This window comes from Urtica dioica, chromosome 11 (assembly GCF_054948205.1).
Source record: "Urtica dioica subsp. dioica isolate 48M chromosome 11, U.dioica_male_clone48M_v1_H2, whole genome shotgun sequence".
In the NCBI taxonomy this organism is placed as follows: Eukaryota; Viridiplantae; Streptophyta; class Magnoliopsida; order Rosales; family Urticaceae; genus Urtica; species Urtica dioica.
In genome coordinates, this window is record NC_142766.1 from 11,313,989 (window position 1) to 11,329,257 (window position 15,269).

The 15,269-nt window shown below is 40.6% G+C and overlaps 3 protein-coding genes across 4 annotated transcripts; 1 reads left to right on the forward strand and 2 right to left on the reverse strand.

Moving 5' to 3' along the window:
* Positions 1 to 944: 944 nt before the first annotated feature.
* Positions 945 to 4,938, reverse strand: LOC149381209 (N-carbamoylputrescine amidase). The gene is made up of 10 exons (XM_089601954.1): positions 4,812 to 4,938; positions 4,563 to 4,651; positions 4,436 to 4,484; positions 3,905 to 3,996; positions 3,676 to 3,827; positions 3,555 to 3,601; positions 3,431 to 3,464; positions 2,708 to 2,874; positions 1,445 to 1,541; positions 945 to 1,347 (listed from the first exon to the last, which is right to left on the reverse strand). Exons 2-10 carry the CDS (start codon positions 4,643 to 4,645, stop codon positions 1,172 to 1,174), a joined length of 897 nt encoding a protein of 298 aa, XP_089458080.1. The 5' UTR covers positions 4,646 to 4,651; positions 4,812 to 4,938; the 3' UTR covers positions 945 to 1,171.
* A 3,306-nt stretch (positions 4,939 to 8,244) lies between these two features.
* On the reverse strand, positions 8,245 to 8,682 carry LOC149381210 (uncharacterized). Its single transcript, XM_089601317.1, has one exon. The coding sequence runs from the start codon at positions 8,680 to 8,682 to the stop codon at positions 8,245 to 8,247; it is 438 nt and encodes a 145-aa protein (XP_089457443.1).
* A 3,033-nt stretch (positions 8,683 to 11,715) lies between these two features.
* Positions 11,716 to 12,950, forward strand: LOC149381211 (uncharacterized). Of its 2 annotated transcripts, none has more exons than XR_016293864.1 (2): positions 11,716 to 11,981; positions 12,195 to 12,950. XR_016293864.1 is itself a non-coding variant. In XM_089601711.1 (2 exons), the coding sequence occupies exons 1-2, from the start codon at positions 11,844 to 11,846 to the stop codon at positions 12,693 to 12,695; spliced, it is 561 nt and encodes a 186-aa protein (XP_089457837.1). In that variant the 5' UTR covers positions 11,723 to 11,843; the 3' UTR covers positions 12,696 to 12,950. The 2 variants fall into 2 exon arrangements, 1 of the variants encoding a protein (XP_089457837.1); XM_089601711.1 differs by having other exon boundaries at positions 11,723 to 11,903.
* Positions 12,951 to 15,269: the final 2,319 nt, after the last annotated feature.

Genomic DNA, 15,269 nt, shown 5'->3' on the forward strand with positions numbered 1-15,269 from the left:
ACAAAATTTACCCAATAAAACTAAATCACATGTATTGAAGAAAATACAGCTAAAAATCGATTTCAGTAACAAATGGACGGATTTTTCTTGGTCCCACGGTAAAGCAGGCACTAACGATTGCTGAGCCTATTTCGTAATCATAGGCCCTTTTAATGGTAAGATTCTTGAAAAATCAAAAGTTTAGGACTAACCAATTATTGAAAGCTAAGACACTGTTTTTTTTCTTAGCTAAAGAAGTGTGTATTGAATGTGATCGTTCGAAATTCAAAAGGCGCGACTTCTTTCTATATGGAGATAAAATCACTTTTTTTGGGAATTGAATAAAGGGCTTGAAAAGAAAGCCGAAAGGCTGAAAAGAATGGTCCGTTGTCTACCATTGTGTCAGATATTTTTGTACTTGGAATATCTACCAAGCGGCCTTTGTTAGCCAGTCAGATGTTGCCGTATAAATAGAGGACATTAAGCCATACTTAGATTAATGCATTTAAATTTCCTTCATAATACAAAAGAAAATTACAACACTTTCTTTTTCTTTTCCATGGGGTGGGAGAATAAGATTCATGGTTTGGAAAAATCTACACACAATATTGATAAACCTATGTGATTAAGTGCTTGTAATTTGGTCTGCACGAAAGTTCGCAGACAAAAATAATGGCCGTTGGTTAACAACTTGAAGAGATGCTTTGTTAGTGAGTGACTTAAAAACTAGTGATGCCAGCACATGGAATTTTGTCCAACAGTCGGAATTTGTCCTAAAGTCATCGAAATTATTATAATTTCTCTCTCATTTCATTTCATTGCAATTCTTCAGGCTCACAAAATCCAACAAAAAGCTTAGCCATAAATAAACGACATCGAATTAGGATACCCATTTTGAGGCTTTGGTTTTTTTTTTTGAAAGAAGTGAACGGTGTGAGTACCCATACCCCTAGATAGCTTCACACTTTCAATAAACGCCAAGCAAAAACTATTGCATGGGAATTGATTGCATTGCAAATTCAAGAAAATAACATGACTTGGAAATTGCATTTCTCAAAGCCTAAAACCCATCCTTGCCATTCCAAACAGTCGTAACATGACAAGACAATTGATAAATTCGAAAAAAAAAAAAAAAAAAAAAACTTGGACTTATTATTTCTCTCCAGATAGCGTGAGAATACCAGTCTCGACATCAGGACCGAATGTTGGTGCCATCCAATGTAAGTAGGACCTTGTAGAGGTCGGGGCGTCGATCGCGGAATATTCCCCAACAATGCCTCTTTGATTTAATTTTTTCCAAATCAAATTGGGCCACGAGAACAGCTTCCTCTTTATCGTTCGCAACCTCAACGATTTCCCCGGTTGGTCCTGGAATTTGAGTACGCACGGACACATTTAGATCATAAAATAGATATGCGAAGGCTTTTGAACTCTGCGATGACTAGTAAGCTCAACAATGGACTACCTGCTATAAAGGAGTTGCCATAAAATGTTATCTCGCTATCTCCATGCTCGGTCTTGATTGTTTCCTTCCCTATGCGGTTTGAAGCGACTAGAGGCACCTGAATTCATGAAATTTTATGATCTAAATTAAGATCAACTTAATGAGTTTTATATTTTCCTTTGACACATAAAATAACAACGTCCTGAATACAATTTACAAGAGTCGTACTTCGCCACAAATTCATTTTGACATCTTACTAGAGGGAATTTTTTTTTTCACAACTCGAACCCACAACTTTTTTGGTGTGATTGAAGGTGCTCAATTGCTAATCTCTCTTGTCATATTCACAAGCTTACACATATTCCCCATCAATCACTTCCTCCTTTCAATTCTTAGATAGCTACTTAAAGATCTTCAAATTTATAAGCTACACTTTATTCTCTTCTCTCTTACTAAGTTATATCATCCAAGGTTTTAAAAGGCGTAAATGGTAATCGAGGCGATTTCTGTTTTTGAGGCGAGGCATAAGCCTCAAGGCGTATTGAGGCATAAGCCTCAAAAGATAGGCATAAATTAGTTTTTTTGTATAAATCTGAAATCATCCCAAAATAAATTTAGACTGATAATGCTTAGTTTTAACCTTCATATACTAGTTTAACAATGAAAACCCAAAAAAAAACCCTAATCTACGTTTTAGACCAGTTTTAGACTAATCTATATCAGATAATGAAAACCCTGAAATAATAGTTTTAGACTTACGATTCAGGTTATGTGTTAAAAACCCTAATTTACGTTTTATCAATCTTTTACTTAAAAAAAAAAAAAAAAAAAAAAAAAAAAAAAAAAACTGCCCTATTTCATGTGTTTCTGGGCGAAAATTTTCAGAGCGTACGCTCAAGGCGCATGCCTAAAAACCAAAAGGCGCAAGTCGATTTTTTTTTCCCAAGCTTAAGCCTCGAGGATTTTTACGACCGCCTCGCCTCAAGGCGCACCCTTGAAAACGCCTTTTAAAACAATGATATCATCTGATTAAGGGACTCATGAGTTTACAGCATAAAATTCACAGGGTTTTTCCTTAGCCTATTCAGATGAATGCACAATTAGTAACAAGTACATAAAAGCAGCCAAGTGACGAACAATGGTTCAAGCTTAACCTACCCATTGTGTCATTTTCAACAGGTACATAAAAGAAGCCAAGTGATAAACAATGGTTCAAGCTTAACCTACTCATTTTGTGTCATTTTCAGCAGGTAGTCAGATAAGAATTTCAGCTGTAAAACTTACAAGATTAGCCCCAGCATGGCCTTGCATAACCCGCTTCCAGTGATCGCGAGAATCAAGCCCTTGATCTTGAGGTTCCGATCCAATGGCAGTAGGGTAAAACAGAATCTCTGCACCTTGAAGAACCATAGCGCGAGCTGCCTCTGGAAACCACTGGTCCCAGCAAATTGCTGGAACAGGAGTTCAGAAGCAAATTTATTACTCATTTCATACATTACATACCTAAAAAGTTTTTCTCCTAAAAAAAAAAATACCTAAAAAGTTTCCTTTTTCAAGTAAAATATTCCTTGCTTTGCTAATAATCCCATTTATGATAATTGACTCTGTCTCTAATGCTGAGAGAATGAGAGAAAATATGTGACTTCTCATTCTTTGATAAAAACGGAAATAATACTCCTATTTAGCTCAGAACTAGACTCCTCAAGACTAGGAGTTCAAAATACATATAAAGAGATAACAGAGATGCCTTAAACTAATCCGATCATAAAATAAATAAACATAAACAAAAATAAGAAGATGAGTGAAAATATGTGACTTCTCATTTATTGATAAAATCCGAAATAGCACTCCTGCTTAGCATAGGATTTAAATTACGTGTTTAAAAATAAATAAAAGAGATAATTTTAACTAATCTTATCTGACCATAAATAAAATTAATCTTCTATGACTTTCGAGACAATGGTCAAAAGTTCATGACCAAAACGCTTTGCAAATAGTATATCTTACCAACTCCAATTTTTGCGTACATCGTTTGGAAAACCTGTTTGACAGTGACATCCGTGCATGTTAAACGCATTATCTTAAATTATGACCAAAAGCAGCGACCTGTGCAAGAAATCGAGACCATCACCTTGAAGCCAGTGTCACCAGGATTGAAATAGAACTTTTCTTGATAACCTGTAGGTGATCATCCTGGTTGAAAACCAGCAAAAAAAAAAAAAAAAACAAGAATCATTTTCGACATTAGTTACCTGGCCCGTCAGGAATATGAGATTTTCGGTAAATTCCAAGATCCGTACCATCCGCATCAATTATGGCAATCGAATTGTAATGAGCATTATTCGCCTCTTCAAAAAAGCTGACTGGGATCACTACGCGGAGCTCTTTCGCAAGTTTTTGCATCCTACAAAGCACACAAAGGAGGGTCTAAATGTGGTTCTTTCGCATGACAGATTCAGAGCAATTGCACGACATCTTCACCGCAGAATCGTCGGATGGTCCTTGTGAGGCTTAGCTCGCTGAACGAAATCCTCCCTCTGTGCCTGACAGAAGTAATATCCCTCGAAAAGCTCCTAATCAATTAAAAGAAAATGTTGTCAAACATGGAAAAGGAAAATCTCAATCTTCAAATACATAACAGCATATGTTCTAAGCAATAAGAGTAACGAATCGCTCCTTTCATCAGGCGGTTAAAGCAAACAGAAACATCTCACCCCACACTTTTCAAACAATCAGCTATGCTGGTTTACCCTTCTATATGGTTTTTATAGAATATAATTAGTTCTTCTTCTATGTGAAATGCAATAGTTTTGCTGACGATACTACTTTGAAAATAAATTAATAATTATGATTTTGCAATAGGGACATAACCTGAAGTTGAACCCACGGGATGCTAACTTAATTAATTAATCAACCTAAGAAACTCCTAATCCTAACACACCAGTCTTACTTGTACACTATTGATTTCCTGCATTCTAAGAAACATATGTATTATAAGAAGTTTCGGTAAACCTGGACAAGGATGATATTTGCACCCTTAGAATGAGCAGCTCTTATAAGCCTGCACAGAATGAATAATGATGATAAATAAAACACAAAACAAACATTTATCAAAATAAATAAATAAAAGAAAAAAAACCTCTCAGCAGTGGCAACATTAGAGGAGACATCGTCGGAGCAACAGAATTGCAGAGCCGACACCACCACTTCTTTCCTCTCCATGTATAGCTATCAGAGATTAAGATAAAGCGAAGAACAATCAACACAAAAGAATCAGGAAAATGAGCAAATCATGGATGCTATGCACCAATTTCAGAGATTAAAAATAAAATCCAAACCCTAGGTTTTCTGAAACTCGGGCAGTCGAACAAGAATTTTGAGACTTTACCTTGAACAATTGAGTCTCGACGACCCCGAACCACCACCACCACAACCTTCTGTTACCGAACCACCGGCCCAAGAAGAAAAAATCTACCGCAAGAAAATAAAATAAATATATTTCTCGGTTAAATATTTTAGTTTTAATGAAATGAAATTTTGTTAAAATGTAATTTTTTATAAAATTAGGTCATATATAATTTAATTTTTCCAATACGTTATGGCATGAAGTTATTTATGTTTTTACATTGACAAATTTAACTTGTGAAAGTATGGTGTCTGGAAGATTAGATATTTATTAATGAAACGTAAATAATTTATTATTATATATGAAGTATTAGTTAGAGGTATTTTAGTCAAAATACGTGTCACATATATATATATATATATATATATATATATATATATATATATATTGTGTGCGCGAGCGCGCGTACGTGCGTGTGTGATTTTTTTTGGAAAATCTGGAGAAAGTCGGGGCCATTCATTCTAGCATATCAGCCATAATAAGGAGAAAAAATTTGAGAGGAACATCCCCCTCCCAAATAGAAAAGGAGTATGTCAAAATAGCATCTTTGGCCAAAGCATGAGCCACAACATTACATAATCTAGGAATAAACATAAAAGAGCAAACTGTGAACCTCGAGGCCCACTCCCTGATGACGTCCAACACCGATCCCGCTTCGTTCGTACAATTCTTACTATTCTGAATCAACGCCACCGCCGACGCACAGTCTGACTGAACCTGGACTTTTAGGACATTCCTCTCGCTCGCCACTTTGTGCCCTAGAAGGATCGCCTAGAGTTCCGCCATGAAAGGGTTGTAGGGTCTGTGGCGTGATGAACTAAACGCTCCTTTCACCAGCCCTTCCTCAGTTCTCAAAATTCCTCCCAACCCGCATCTAGCTCCATTGATATCCACTGCAGCATCGACATAAAGCGCCAGGAAGTCCTTTGGCGAGGGAGTCCATCGGTTCTTCTCTCGGAGCTTCGCTCACTTCTCAGGCCGTGGATGGGCATGATGAAATTCCTCGAGAAAGTGAATAGTCCAGTTAATACACTCGATTAAATTCCGATTCTTACCCGAGTGAATAGTGTTGTTGCGGCAATTCCACGAGCTCCACGTCAAAGTCACGAAAACTTCGAAGTCCTCTGCTGAGACACGCTTCTGGACCTCCATAAAAAAAGGCAATCATATCTCCTTTGAATCGATTCTTCAGCTCACCCCACCAGCCCGTCGCCTTCCACAAACATGAGATCGCTCTGCAACTCCAGAGGGCGTGGAAAGTAGTCTCGACCTCCAAATGACATCTCGGACAACAGGGGTCGGTTTGGATCCCTCTTCTCCTCAGATTTTCGTGGGTAGGCAGCCACTCCCTCGCAGTTCTCCACATGAAAATACTCACCTTAGGGGGGACTCGGAGCTTCCAGATGCCTTCCTGCCACTTGGCCGTAGGGTCCGGGTTAGAGGGACCAGCTCCGCTCGCCAGTTCGCTGAGCTACCTATACCCGGATTTCACCGTATATTCTTTGTTGTTGGAGAAATGCCAACACAAGATATCCTCGCCTCCAACGTTGTCCTCCGGGATCTTAAGGATTTCCGCCATGTCCTCCTCCGAACACCACTCCTGAATGAGATCCACATTTCATCTCCCGTCTGGGTGTCTCAACTCAGCGACCCGGGTGCCCATAGGGATTCTAGAGTCGCAACGTACCCTAAAGTCCCCCGGCCTCGAAATCCATTTCCCAGAGCGAGCATCCACCTCGCCGCCATTACCGATTCTCCACCGCGTCCCTAGATTGATAACCTCGCAGCCCCAAAGGAGGCCCCTCCACATACTCGAGGCATAAGAAGAAGCTTTAGCCGCAAGAATATTTGAGTTAGGGAAATAACTCGCTTTATAGACACGAGCCACGAGGGAGTCTAGAGATCTCATAATACGCCACACGCTCTTCGCCAAAAGGGCCCGATTGAACCATTCAAGATTCCTAAAACCCAAACCTCCACGACACTTAGGAGAACAAAGTTTGTCCCACCTCCCCCAATGCAATTTCCTCTTTTCTTCACAACTCCCCCACCAAAAGTCCGTGGCCATTTGATGAAGATTTTTAACAATTCTTTTGGGAAGCTTAAAACAATGCATCACATAGCTCGGGATCGCTTGTATGACCGCTTTGATTATTACCTCTTTACCGGCCAGAGAGAAAAAGGAACACTTCCACTCCCTAACCTTACTCCAAACCCTCTCCTTGATGAACCAAAACAAATCCGCCAAACTTCGTCCCATCGTCATAGGTAGGCCAAGGTACTTCTCATGGCCCGGAGAGATTTTCACACCGAGGATCGTGGCAGCCCCAACTCTCTCTCTCTCCACTTAACGTCCTTCCCAAACCACACATCCGATTTTTCGAAGTTGACGATTTGGCCCGACGCCCGAGAATAGGCCAACAAGCATTCCTTCACTAAGATGGCCGTAGGAGTATTAGCTTTGAAGAACACGATGCTATCATCGGAGAAGAATAAGTGGGAGATACGCGTACCCAGATAACCAAACTTAATTCCCTCCAAGCTTTTCCTCTCCTCCGCCCACTGGAAAAGCGCGGATAGACCTTCCGAGCAAAAGAGAAAGATGAACGGGGAAAGGGGATCACCTTGGCGAAGACCCCGTCGGGGCACGATGTTCCCATTCACTTCCCCATTAATGGTGAAAGAGAACTGAACCGATCGCACACAACTCATTATGAGATCAACCCATCTTGGAGCATACCCGAGGCGGAGCATAATAGCCTCGAGGAAGTCCCACTCTACCCAATCATAAGGTTTAGACATATCAAGCTTAAGAGCTCCACAAACACCGTTCCCAAAACGACTTCTTCTCATCGTGTGAATACCTTCAAAACCAATCATAACGTTGTCGAAAATTTGCCTATCTCCCACGCATGCGCTTTGATTTTCCGAGATAGATATACCCATCGTTCCTCGGAGGCGATTCGCGATACACTTCGTTATGGTCTTGTAAAGGACATTGCATAGGCTAATCGGCCTAAAATCTCGCATATGTTTTTGCTCCTTCCCTTTTGGAATCAACACAATGGTGGTATAATTCAACTCCCCCATATTCCGATTGTTGTTCAAAATGTCGAGACAAAAACCTGTCACGTCGCTGTCTACCACGTCCCAAAATTGATGATAAAAAGCTCCCGAGAAACCGTCCTTCCCCGGGGCCTTAAAAGGATCAATATCGAACATAGCCTCCTTTACTTCCTCCGTCGTAAATTCAAGAAGAAGGCTAGCGTTTATCCCATCCGAAATCACCGGGGACACACACTCGACCACCTTGTCAATCTCTTCTGGGTTCGGGGAGGAAGACGCAAAAATCCCTTGAAAGTAAAGGCCGATGATTTTTTCCATTTTTTCCGGGTTCTCTGACCATACATTGTGCTCATCCATCAGCCCCACCAACCTGTTTTTCTTCCTCCGTTGTGTCGCCTTCCGGTGAAAAAAAACTCGTGTTTTGGTCACCGTCCTTTAACCACGCAATATAACTCTGTTGCCGCCAATACGAGGCCTCCTTGTCTAAGAGGGCGTTCAGTTTCATCTCCTCTCTGTGCGCGGCCACTTCACAGAACTCCACCAACGAGTTATTGATAGCTTCCAAGATCACTCTTTGCTTTTCGATGTTCTCCTTCATGTGGCTATATTTCAGTCTTCCCCAGCCCGCAAGGGCTCTCAAGCATATAAGGAGCGCAGCATGAACGTCATGAGACCAATTCTGTTCCACCAACAGTCGGCACTCGGCTTCCTCACTCAACGCGGCTTCGTACCGAAAACTCCGTGGTCGTTTCCTGTGAAGATCCGAGAGACCCCTTTTATCTCCCATGAGTGAAAGCAGCAACGGTCGGTGATCTGAAGCCCATAAGTCGAGGTGACGGACGTAACCTCTCGAAAAAGTCTTCTTCCATTCCTCGTTGACAACACATCTATCGAGGCGCTCCCATATGAATCTGCCTCGCCACTTGCGTCTCCAAGTAAACCGATCACCGGAGACGCCTAATTCTTCCAGGTTGCACTAGTCTAAGGCTCGTCGGAAAGCCTCGATCTGTCCCGGATTCCTTGTTCATCCTCCTTTCTTCTCCCTGGCTAGCAAAATCTCATTGAAATCCCACCCGCATAACAGAGGACCCTCTGAGAGGTTACTGACCCTTTTTAAAAGGTCTCATGAATGTTTCTGAAGCGAAGTCTTCGGGTTCCCATAAAATCCAACGAACCTCCATTCCTTCCTGTGTTTATTGCATATTCTAGCCTCCACGTGAGAACTTGTAAACGAAACAATACTCACATTCACTTTATTTTTCCAAAACAGTACCAAACCTCCACTCCTCCCTACAGGGTCTGCGACAAAATACCCATCAAACGCCATGCTCACTAGTATTCTCTCAGCCGAGGCTTTCGAGATCAGGGATTCCGAGATGAACACAAAGTCCAGTGAGTATTTTGCAACGTGGAACTGTAGGGCTTCCAACATCCAAGGGTTTCCAATCCCTTGGACGTTCCATATTACGCCTATCATTTCTCTCGGTGTCCTTGCTCCGCATGTTCTCGGAACCGATCCGTCCGTTCCCGAATATGGGTCGCCGTTGAAATTGCATCGTCATTCTCTTCCACATCCTGAAGTCTATAAAGAACAGAGGGTAAGAACAAAATGGGAGGGATAGGGGTAGGGAAGTACCCCTTGTTTCCTTGCGTATCAAAGGACAACACCGAAGGGGGTTCGCATCTCTGGCGCTTGCCGGTCATCGGAGCTTCGGTACATGGCAAATCCAACCTCAGTACTTGGCCTTGGTTTCTTATTTTGCATCTGGGATGAGCACTGGAGTCAGGGGCCGCAGAAGCAAATGAGAAGGGCTTCATAAGTGGAAACGTCCGTTTTGGTTCCTGTTCTTGCTCATGGGCCATAGCTGGGGTTTGGGCCTTCCCAGTCAGGGCTCTTGAAAAATCTGAAGACGGGCTTTCAACAGATGCTGGGCCCAAGTCAGGCCCAATGACCTATTGCTTTTCCCCATAAAAGATGACCCTACCTCTCCACCTAGCTCATACCTACCTCGTTTGTTGATAAAAGCTGAAGCCTCTGACACCACGGGGACGTGTTGAGCCTTGTTCCTTTCAGAAACCAAAAGGGAAATGTTGCCCCTTTCTTTCCTCGTACGCAGTATATCCCCAGCAACTTCATGCCCAAGAGACGCAACGTCGGCTCCTCCCTCCACCATGACTCGCAGGCTCCTCGGGGTAGAGCTTTCTGTTCCACTGCTGCTATCACTCTCTTCGCTCGAAATGCGTGATATGGGGATCCTATCACGCATGCCCTCCACTTGTATCCCTTGCTCTCCAATAGGGTGGACTGGGGCACTAATCTTGTGTATATCGGAGAATCAGTTTGCTATACCGGACTTAGCATCTAGCCACGGCCCGTACGTCGGCACCTCATCAAAACCTTCTTTTCGAACCCGGACTTCTTTCATTCTTGAGCATTCGGAAGCTTCATGGCCAAGGAAGCCGCACTTGAAATAAAAGGCACCAATATTCTCGTACTTAGCTTGTATCCACAAGGCTCGTAGATTTTTCCGGTCCATGACGAAACCGGCAAAAATCGGAGAGCTAGTAACGATCTTAACTTCAAATCTGACCGTTGAGTTGAACTTATCCCCTACTGTGACTCTACAGACCAACACTTCTCCAAAATGCTCGGCGTACTATTTAATCCTTGTTCTTAGTGGGTCAAGCTAAGACAATAATTTAGTTTATAATCTGAGATAAAAAGGATAATATTTGTAGACAAGAGGGAGGAAACCGATTCTTTCTAGAAAGGGTTTTATCGGAACTCTATGTTTATGTATTCAAGATAGAGACTTGTTCTTATCCTCTCTCTTGTTTTTCTATGGCTGTTGTTTTCTTGTTTTTTGTTTTGTTGTTGTTGTTGTTGTTGTTGCAAATGGTGGAGTTTCCCTTCTATTTATAGAGGAAAACTATTTGCGAGTTCCAATTTTGCCCTTCCTAGATCTGTATAATTACAGCTATAAGAATAGTAAAACACTCCACTCCAAATCTAAAAATATTTCCCTCAATTGGATTGATTTCCACCAAAATCGGTCCATTTATTTCATAATCGTGTATATAATTTTCATATATCAACAATTGTCCCCCTTTGTATTGAAAAATCGATATTTGATAAATTTAGATTTTAAAACACAAAGTGTCAGTTATTTTATTATTTTTAGACAATTTTTGGTTATTATTTTTCTGTAAACATTTAATTGGTAATATTTGTACCAATATGTCAAGTTCCAAAATTTAAGTCAAGACTATATGTTTGACAAATTTTGTAGCGAGATGTCGAACCCAAAAATTTAGGTCAAGACTGTGTATATGGTAATGTGTTTTTGACCAAAAGGAATTGTTGAAAGTTTGTGGTCAATAAGAGCTCATGAAAAGATTGTGTGCATGGCTCTGAATACTTATGATGTATATATCATAATATTGTATGTGTGAGGCATTATTGGCCTGATAAAGAAATTTGTTCCAAATGATTAGTCCGTGAAAAAAACTGTATAATTGGCTTTGAATATTTATGATGTATGTAATTGTAAACATCATAATATTGTATGTGTGAGGCGTTGTTAGCCTTTTAAGAAAATTTGATCTCAATGGTTAATCAGGTGAATTTTTTGTGAATGACCATATATTATCCTCTTGTATGAAGATAATTTTTGTTAGCCACTAATTTGTATAGTATAGGCCCATGTGTGTATCAACATATGTTTAGTATTGTTGATGTAATTGAGAGCTCGTATGTGGACTAAACTCAATTGTATTCCAAAGGCAACAAAACACTTCAAATGTATGTGTATGTGGGTCCCACATGACCTTAGTTGTATATAGGGGTCACATTGGAGAGTTCTTGAACGTGAATGTAGTTCCACCGCCTCTGTGATGTTTTGTATATGTGTATGTATATAGTTGGACATATAACAAAGAGCTCACGTAATGGAGTGGGATCGTTGCAGTAGCTCTCCCACCGCCTTAAGGGATCTCCAAAATACTCAGGTAATATATGTGTGTATATATATGCACTTGGAATCTTCCTATTCCCTCTATTTTCTTTGATCATCAAGAACGTCACAGGTTAGAATACATATGTTGAATATTACAACATTCAATCCCTGGATTCCTTATTATTTTTTTTGGGTTTTATATTTAGCAATCGGGCTGTAAATGTTTTTTCCAACTTTTGGAACTCAGCCGTGACTATGCCTCTGTTTTGTTTATGCATCGCCTATTATGTGTTTGTGTAAATGTTTAATCGTTGTGATCAATGTATAATCCATATTATTTTAGGTCATGATGGCGTCCCCTATGAGCGGTGATCGTTTGTCCGAGTCTGGGATGTCGTCCGCAGAGCATCGTCGACCTATGTCCGATCTCCCGTCGGATCCGCTGGGGTACATCAATTCCCTGACCGCTGCCCTTGAACGTGCTGAGGCGGATTCCTCAAACTACGACTATTCTCTTCGCCGATGCCACGAGGACTTGCACGAGCTTCATCATCGTTTGGATGAGCTGATGGTGGCCAACGCAGTTCTGCGAGACGAGCTTTCGAAGTCTCATTCCGTTGTAATTCGTAGGGAAGACGAACTCCGCTGTTTGGAAGAAAAATATATCCGTTCCGTCGAGGCGTTGAAGTCGGAGGTTCAGTATTGGGTCGCTAAATACCTCGACGTGTCGGTTCCTCATGCTTCCATCAGCGCATCGGTGTCCCTGTTTGCCACGATGTTCTCTCCAACTTTTGATGTCGGTGGCTCGTCGACAATGGATGCTCCGAAGACCTCAGCCTCATAGATAGTTTGGCTTAGTTTCCCATGTATTTTGATGATGTATATACTACACCAGCCACATGGTGCGTCGAGTGTTAGGATGACCTTTTGACGAGTTAGGATGGGTTGTACTGCGGGTTTTCCGAACCCTGTCTTTTGTTTGTTTTTTTTTCGCGCGTCCTAAGTTGACGCCTCGTCATCCATTAACCGTTGTAAAACATGGGAAATTGAATATGAAGTGTACTCTTTTTTTTAATCACGAGAAATGGGACTTGTCCTTTTTTTTTATTTGTCAGCTTAGAGCAGGTCGACCCGCGTGATCTAGAAGGATGGATTTTTTTTAAGACTTGAAAGATTCAATGGCTCATTGTCATTACATAGCTTCGCAGGAAAAAAAAAAGTTATATTGAATCTTGTGCTATGAAAAATCATCTGCCATATTAATGAGTATGCTATGAAAAATCATCTGCCATATTAATGAGTATTCTATGAAAAATCATCTGCCATGGATTTAACAAATGAGGAAGAAGGTGTGTTGGATTCCTTAAGAAAAATATCCATTGAATTGTATCGGACTCGTCGGCGACTATTTTCCTTATCAAATTGGGTGTTGATGATCATCTCGTCTCGTAGAACGGGTTAGTCTAGCCACATTTGCTCCTGTGTTTCTGGCCTTAGCTATTAATTCCGCAAAATCATAAATTGAGTGATTCTCAATATGGATTCGATATTCATCTAACATCCCTTTGATGCAGAGTTTGATCAGCTCTTTTTCAGGCATCGCTTCGGTGCAATCTAATGCTCTTTCTCGAAATCTTTGCACAAAATTGACGAGAGATTCTCCATACGCTTGTCGTTCCCCAGTTAAATCAGCTATGCTAATTTTATCTTCGACTGTAAAGAACTTGGAACAGAATTGAGTCACGAGGTCATCCCAGTCGCGTATACTTCCTGGAGATAGGTTGGCATACCAAGAATATGCTCGTTCTATCAATGATTTGGAAAACTCCCTTAATCGTAGCTCTTGGTTATATCCAAAAACGCCTAAGTCATCAATAAATTGTATGACATGTGCTTTGGCGTTCCCATTCTTTCCATTATATTTTCGAAATCCCGGGCTACTATAATTTTGAGGATATGGTTTTATGGATATCTCGGCAGGGTACGGTGGGTTAAGGTCGATTAATGACATGTTGAATGCGTTTTTATTTCTTTCTGCCTGTAAAATTCCCATAATCTCCTCTTTAGTGACAAACCCGGTTGTTTCTGTTGTCGGTTCTAAGAAAGAAGCATGACCATTAATTGTCGAAGGTGCATTTTGCATAGGCCTGTCTGTTGGAATCGCTTCCATAGCCACATCTGGTTGTATATGGTTGTCGTTTGTTGTATTCCCGACGGCGAATGTCATAGAGCCTAAAATTTTTAAGATTCCTTCTTGAGTTTTCTGTATATTTTTTAAAACATTGTTCATTGAGGCTTGTATAGTCGCTGTCTCTGAATTTTCATTTGTTATGTTTTCAGAGTTGACTTCCCCAGCCACAGAGCTCCTGTTTCTAGGATCCATGTTTAGTGTCTGGTTTGTTGGAATCTTGAATGCGGGGTACACCCTATTTTATTATAGAAGACTATTTATGTGGTATGGTTGTAGGATACTATATTCTTTGTTGTAGGGCAATATTTTTTTTTTTTTGTACGTAAGATACTATATACTTTGTTTTTGTTGTAGTAGGCTACTATGTTTTTTTTTTTTTGGTTGTAGTACTACTTTTTTTTTTATATATAGGATACTACACTACAACTCTTTTTTTGTAGGAAATTTCGTTGTAGGACACTAAACACTTTTGTTGTAGGACACTATCCCATGTTGTAGGAACCCTTTCTTTCTATGGAAGCTAATGTGTTTTGTCTTTATTTTCTTTGTAGATTTTGTTTGTTTGTAGGAGTGATCTCAACACGAGTGAGAATGACTAAAGCGAATTGGACAATTTGGTATACGTCAAAAGATGAAGCGTGTCGGTTCTTGTGTTCTCTATGAGACCAGAGATCCGAGCCACAATTCCTCTTAAAACGTATTCTACATGAGCTCAGAAAGTAATCTAAGGATTGAGAACATGGTGTGGGGATCACTTAGAGAGATGTGATGGTTCTTGTGTTCTCATACGAGCCCAGAGAGCCAAGCCACATTTCTTCTAAGCGAAGTGTTTTACGGAGGTTTGAAAAGTGATTGTATATGAAGATTCCTTCAAAACTTCAATCGTGACGAGTAGATGAGATCTCTCTTTTTTTAAATAAAAAACACGTCTTCGGTCGAGTAGTCTTATGAAGGAGTCCCCAGCGGAGTCGCCATTGTTCTTAGTGGGTCAAGCTAAGACAATAATTTAGTTTATAATCTGAGATAAAAAGGATAATATTTGTAGACAAGAGGGAGGAAACCGATTCTTTCTAGAAAGGGTTTTATCGGAACTCTATGTTTATGTATTCAAGATAGAGACTTGTTCTTATCCTCTCTCTTGTTTTTCTCTGGCTGTTGTTTTCTTGTTTTTTGTTTTCTTGTTGTTGTTGTTGTTGCAAATGGTGGAGTTTCCCTTCTATTTATAGA

Bases quoted from the DNA above. Each gene is read 5' to 3' on its own strand.
- LOC149381209 (XM_089601954.1), bottom strand. From the start codon at position 4,645: ATGGAGAGGAAAGAAGTGGTGGTGTCGGCTCTGCAATTCTGTTGCTCC. The intron at 3,997-4,435 runs GTTTACCGAAAC...TTAATTGATTAG, and splicing joins CAAATATCATCCTTGTCCAG to GAGCTTTTCGAGGGATATTA. The intron at 2,875-3,430 runs GTAAGATATACT...CTCCTGTTCCAG, and splicing joins GTACGCAAAAATTGGAGTTG to CAATTTGCTGGGACCAGTGG.
- LOC149381210 (XM_089601317.1), bottom strand. From the start codon at position 8,682: ATGGGAGATAAAAGGGGTCTCTCGGATCTTCACAGGAAACGACCACGG.
- LOC149381211 (XM_089601711.1), top strand. From the start codon at position 11,844: ATGGAGTGGGATCGTTGCAGTAGCTCTCCCACCGCCTTAAGGGATCTC. The intron at 11,904-12,194 runs GTAATATATGTG...ATATTATTTTAG, and splicing joins GGGATCTCCAAAATACTCAG to GTCATGATGGCGTCCCCTAT.